General features: G+C 61.1%; 1 protein-coding gene across 1 annotated transcript; it reads left to right on the forward strand.

Moving 5' to 3' along the window:
* The first annotated feature begins 171 nt into the window (after window positions 1–171).
* TRIM35 (tripartite motif containing 35) lies at window positions 172–4,121 on the forward strand. Its single transcript, XM_009283453.2, has 6 exons — window positions 172–615; window positions 1,669–1,764; window positions 2,174–2,404; window positions 2,580–2,602; window positions 3,086–3,207; window positions 3,538–4,121. The coding sequence occupies exons 1-6, from the start codon at window positions 172–174 to the stop codon at window positions 4,101–4,103; spliced, it is 1,482 nt and encodes a 493-aa protein (XP_009281728.1). The 3' UTR covers window positions 4,104–4,121.
* Window positions 4,122–5,989: the final 1,868 nt, after the last annotated feature.

Below are 5,989 nucleotides of genomic sequence, written 5' to 3' on the forward strand. Positions count from 1 at the left end.
CCAGTGGCCCGGGGGGGTGTCAGTCAGGCGGGTGCCTGCCCGGGGAGGGAGCTGCGGGGTGAGTCACAGGCAGGAAACCGATTGCATCAGGAACGGGGCTGTTTTTCCAGCCGGGGATCTGGGAAAACCCCGCTCCAGCCTCCCCCCTCCATCCCCTCTCTCCCCAGCGACATGGAGAAGGGAGGCAGCCCCTCGGCCAGCAGCTCGGTGGCCTTGGCCTCATCCTCCACGGCCACCTTGAAGGAGGAACTACTGTGCCCCATCTGCTACGAGCCTTTCCGGGAAGCCGTGACGCTTTGCTGCGGCCACAACTTCTGCAAGGGCTGCGTGAGCCGTTCCTGGGAGCACCGGCACCACGTGTGCCCCGTCTGCAAGGAGGCCTCCTCGTTCGACGACCTTCGCATCAACCACACGCTCAACAACCTGGTGGAGATGATCCTGAAGGAGGAAGGGCAGCAGCAGAGCCGGGCGGCCGCCCTCTGCCCCCTGCATCACGAGGAAGCCCAGCTCTTCTGCCTGCAGGACAAGGAGTTGGTGTGCTTCGTCTGCCAGAGCTCCAAAGAGCACGAAGGGCACAAGATGCGGCCGGTGCAGGAGACGGCGGTGGATTTCAGGGTGAGGGATGCTCCAGGAAAGGGGGACCGATGGCACGGAGAGGCACCCCTGCATCTGAAGGGGTGCAGCCCGCTCACGCCCTGGCACAAACTTGCCGGCGCACGGCTTTGGCTCGTGCACGGCGTGGTTGTACTCGTCGGCGTGCCGGGATGAAAGCCACGCTGCGAGGGTGGGTCCCCACGGGAGTGCCCCTGCCGCATCGCTGCCCGACGCTCTCCCTGCCTAAGAATTACCCAGTGCCACCCCGCCCCCCGGGGCACGGCTGTTTGCCCTGCGGTAAAGGGGAGCGGGCTGATATTCCAAGGGGTTTGGCCCAGGCCCTGCGTTTCCTTGGCTCGTCCTCCGTGGGGCTGGGCTGGATCTGGCCATGCTGGTTATTGCAGCAGCTGGTTATTGCAGCAGCGCCTCGGGGTTGGGAGCGTGTTTGGGATGGGGGTTGCACAATTCCCCCAGCCGGGGAGGGATGCGGGCTGGGGAGACAGCCCCAAGCTCCATGGGGCAGGATGGGCCATGGCTGCACAGGGAGGAGGAGGAAGAGGAGGAGGAGACAGGCTCTGGCTGGCAGCCAGGCATCATGCCAGGACCTGCCGTGTTTCCCGGCCGGGAAAGCAGCAGCTGCCGCCCTGACTCAGCCTGCGGGGACGAGCCAGATTTCAAATGTCGCGGGGCGGCCATCGGGCTGCTGTTTTGCAAGGCTTGGCAGGCTGCCGGTGGCACCGAGCCTCCCTGGGAGCGGGGCAGTGGCTGCCTGCAGCACCGGGACAGGCAGGGACTTGACGCTGCATCAGTAGAAGGGCTTAAAAACAGGGGGGAGGATTTGCCACGGAGCAAAGCTCCTCTGCCTCGCTGCTTAGGGGCGGTGTGTTTGCACGGCCCTGCGCGGAGCTGACCCCGTGCAGCGCTGGCAGACCTCGGCTGCAGGAGGGGAAAGGGCGGATTGAGCAAGGATCCTGCTTAACCTCATCCTACTGGGTTTGGGGCTCTTGTCTTTCCGCACTGGAAACCCTGGGCGCGTAGGTTTGCGAGGGTCCTGAAGGCGTCTCCTTCCCGCAGGCCAAGCTGAAGAACATGGAGACCTCCCTGCGGGGTAAGGTGAAGGATTTCGGGGCCGTGCGTCGCTCCTACGAGTCCATCTCCAAACACAACCGGGTGCGTGGTCCCTCCTGGCAGGGAGGCAATGGGCCTGATCCTGACACATGCATGCACATGTGTGCACATGCGTGCACACGCGTGCACATGCCCCGGGCAGGAATGCAACTGGCTCTGGGGTGGAGTGCTGCACCCATCCTGGGCTGCTCCACCCTTAAGTGAGGAGAGCGATGCCGGGGGGAGGAAGGACTCAGATGGGGAACTGGGGGCCAGGGTGATGGGACTGTGCCTGCCGTGGCATCAGGGACATTGATTTTGGGAGGGCAGCATGGTCCTAGTGGGATATCGGCAAGTCCCTGAGTGCTGGAGCTGGTCGGAGGGCTCCGGAGGAGCATTTAGGGAGAGGATGGGGGAACCCAGGGGAGTTGGGGGCTCCGAAGGGAGGTGGTGACATCCCTACACGGGGCAGGTGGAAGCGACGCGGTTGGAGGAGCAGATCAGGAGGGAGTTTGAGAAGCTGCACGAGTTCCTGCGGGGCGAGGAGAAGGCGCTGCTGGCCCAGCTGCAGGAGGAGACGCGGCACAAGCACGGCCTCATCGAGGGCAAGGTGAAGCAGCTGGCAGAGGAGAGCCGGGCCCTGCTCCATGAAGCCCACCAGCTCCAGGCAGAGCTGAAGGAGGATGACTACACCTTCCTCATGGTAAAGCCCTGCTGGGGTGCTGCCCCATGCCCTGCGGGGTGTCACCCTCGCCGTGGCACCCTCCTGCCTCTTGCTGGGGTGCGAGCAGGGTGCTGGGCGATCCTTTGGGTGTTTGCGAGCCCCTGTGACCTCTTACAAGTTGGGGTCTGACACCCGGTGTCTCCTTCTCTTTCAGACCCACAAGAACCGCAAGCGCAGGTAAATCCAGCGCGGCAGGTCCCCGCCATGTCCCCTGCCCAGTGACACAGGGTGCTCGGGGTGGCTGAGGCCCCGCATCCCCTCCCTGGGGCTGAACAGGGTCTTCTGCCTGGCTGCAGAGTGAAGTCTCTGCCCCAAGCGAGTTCCCGTACTCGCCTGTCCCCTCTGGGTCTGGGTGCTCCGGCAGAAGAAGGTGCTGGGGGTCCCCAAGGCCAGGCGGCACCCCTGGGTGCCTCCGGGCAGGATGGGGGGACATGCATGCAGACACAAAGCAGCTTTGCAGGTCTTGGGGGAAGCTTTAAAACCCTGATGGTTGGGGGATTTGGGACCCTCCCAGCGTGATTCTCCACCCTCCTGGGGGGTGAGACAAGGTTTGGCAGATGTGGGGTGCTGGTGGGGAAGCCCCTGCCAAAACACAGGGTGCCAGGAGACCCAGCCCCGTCCCTTCCTCCATCGCTGACCTGTCTCCATCCTCTGCCCCAGGATCGCCTGCACGGCTGAGGAGCCGGAGGCCGTCTCCTCGGGGATGCTCCTCGACAGTGCCAAGTACCTGGGCTCACTGCAGTACAACGTGTGGAAGAAGATGCTGGACATCATCACTGTAGGTGAGGTGCTGGGTCCCCCCCCAAAAGGGTGGTTGTCCTAGGGCTAAAGCAGCCTTTGCGTGAGGCAGCCCCAGGGGTGGTGGGTGCTGGAGAGAAAAGGACCGTGGAGCAGCCGTACCTGTGGCTGATGGGCCTGGGGAAGGGGGTTGGAGAGCATAAAGGGTGCTCTGGGGCACTTGCACCCCAAAAAGGAAGCCCTGGAGGGTGCATTTCTCCATGGTGAGCTGGGTTAGGAAAGGATGGATGAGTGGATGCCTGCGGGGCTGTGGTCCCCCCATAAGCTCATCCCTGCAGCAAGCCGGGCTCCTAACGCGCATCTCCCCGCCACAGTCCCCTTCAGCTTCGACCCCAACTCCGCGGCGGGCTGGCTCTTGGTGTCCGAGGACCTCACCAGTGTCACCAACAGGGGCTACAAGCTGACGGTGGAGAACCCCGAGCGCTTCACCTCAGTCCCCTGCATCCTGGGCTCCCACGGCTTCTCCACCGGTTTCCACACCTGGGAGGTGGACCTGGGCGGCATCACGAACTGGCGGGTGGGGGTGGCCCGGCCACACGGTGGCACCCACTGGACCTTCCACCACGACGCTCGCTCCGGTTTCTGGTATATCTACCGCCTGCCCGGAAAGGACAGCGAGATGTGCCGAGCATCCAACACGGCGCGTTCGGAGGCGGCGCTGGGCGACCTGAAACGGATCCGGGTGGAGCTGGACTGCGACGAAGGGGAGCTCTCCTTCTACGACACCGACCGCAAGACCCACATCTACACCTTCCACGAGAAGTTCGGTGGCACCGTCTTCCCTTATTTCTACGTGGGGGGCGCGCCGGTGGGCGCGCTGCCCAACACGCTCCGCATCTGTCCCCTCCGGGTCCGCATCCACGAGGATGTCCCTGTCTAGTGGCCACCATCTCCTGCCGCCCCCGCCCCCGCCTCCACTCGGTCACCGCCTCTGCCTGCATTTGGGGTTCTCCAGATGCTTTTTCAGCTTTCGTTTAAAAAAAAAAAAAAAAAAAAAGTCTTTATGTACTGCCTCTTTTTTTATCATTAATAAACACTCTGGTCTTCTGGTATGGTCTCTGTGCCCAAATCGCCCCAGCTCTTTTCCTGCCCCTCTCCGTCACGGATCAAAGCTGGGGAGGCCTCGGGGAAGAAGGTATCATCTCCCTGCCGGGGGGCTGTAAATAGGAAATTAAACCATCTGGGGGCTTTCCAAGCTTCTACAAGTGCTGCAGCTCGCAGGGCTCCAAGTCTCCCTGCTGTGGATAAAGCAGGGGACGGTGGCCCTTGCCCTGGCGCCTCGGGGACGGGAAAATTCCAGGTGGCTTGGCTGGACGCGGGCAGAAGCCCGTGTTTCCCCTCTACCAGAAAAACCATTAATGGGGACATCCTTGAGAGTAACAACCCATCTCCTCTGACCCTTCTCCCCATGACTTCACCCCTCTGAGGGGCTTTTCTGTAAATCCCCAGCTCCGGGAGTCAGGTGACGACGTGCAGTTGGTCTTCGGAGGTGTCGGAGGCTCAGAGGTGGGATGGGGGAGACAAAAAAACCACCCTCTGCAACCCCCTGCTAGGTCTGGCCTGATATCAATCCTGCCAAAAAAGCTTTTTCCTCCATCCCAGTGAGCACTTGGGGTTTAAAGGTGATGGCCCTGGGGAAAGGGAGGGTGCCTGGTGGGCCGTGCTGGCTTTGCCGCCCTCGCTGCCGGGCGCAGCCCAGCCGGCCAGGACCTCGCTGGCAGGATGCTGATATTAACGGGTGGTTTCCATGGTTTCTCACCGTTTGCATAGGATGCTCCTTAGGAACAAGAGCTGGTGGCGGAAAAACAAAGGGGAGATGTTGGAGGCGTGCAGTGCGGGGGCGACCCCAGGGGTCCTCCGCCTTCGTTACGTCGGCTGACGTTATCTATTTCCATCCGAGCATCCCTGGATACGGGGAAAGGAGGAAAATCGGCACGAGCGCCCCATCTCCCGCCCCGCACCGTATCCCGACGCTGCCCATCACCCCCCCAAAAAGCTGGCGGTGCCTGGAAATTTGGGCATCCCGCGGGCAATTTAGGCAGAAGCAAGGCGTTATTTGGGAACAATAAAAAGCCGGGGAAGCTCTTTGAGTTGCCGGGGCTGGAGCAGGATGAGGCGTTTCTCTTTGTCAGGTCCGAAGGGAGCATTTCCCTCCCACGGCTGCCAGTGCCAGAGCAGGTGCCTGCCGTAAAAATGGCAATAAAGGGTGAAATGAGGCATCGCTTTGGATGGCGAAACCGCAACGTTTGGACTTTTTTCTGAATCATCTGGTGAAAAATTGGTTTGCAGGAAACAATATGAATTAATGAACTGGTTGGCTCCCTAAGACTCTGCATTTTTTAGTGTAATAAACGGTACCTGCATCTTCCCCTGAGCTTAATTTCATTCCCACAGAGGCAGAGAAATGGCTTTAGGTGGCAACCAAGGCAGCGAAGCTGTTCCTCCCACCGACCTCTCCTCCGGAGCTGGCCCGGGAGACAGCACCCAGCCTGCAGCCATGGGTGATGTCTCCCCGGGACTGAGCATTTGCTCGCACATCCGACGTTGGAGGACTAATTTGGGGAACGCTCCGGTAAGGGGCAGGCAGGTTTCGCGTGGGACCCTCCTCTGCAGCCATCGTGTCCTTCCCCGATGCCTGAGATCCTGCCTGGGACATGCCAGTTACTTGCAGGACCTTTTCCGAGGTCAAACCTTCCTCCTTGCAGCAATTAGAATGATCTCATTTTATTATTATTATTATTATTATTATTATTATTATTATTATTA

This window comes from Aptenodytes forsteri, unplaced genomic scaffold (genome assembly GCF_000699145.1).
Source record: "Aptenodytes forsteri isolate BGI_AS27 unplaced genomic scaffold, ASM69914v1 Scaffold534, whole genome shotgun sequence".
NCBI lineage: Eukaryota > Metazoa > Chordata > Aves > Sphenisciformes > Spheniscidae > Aptenodytes > Aptenodytes forsteri.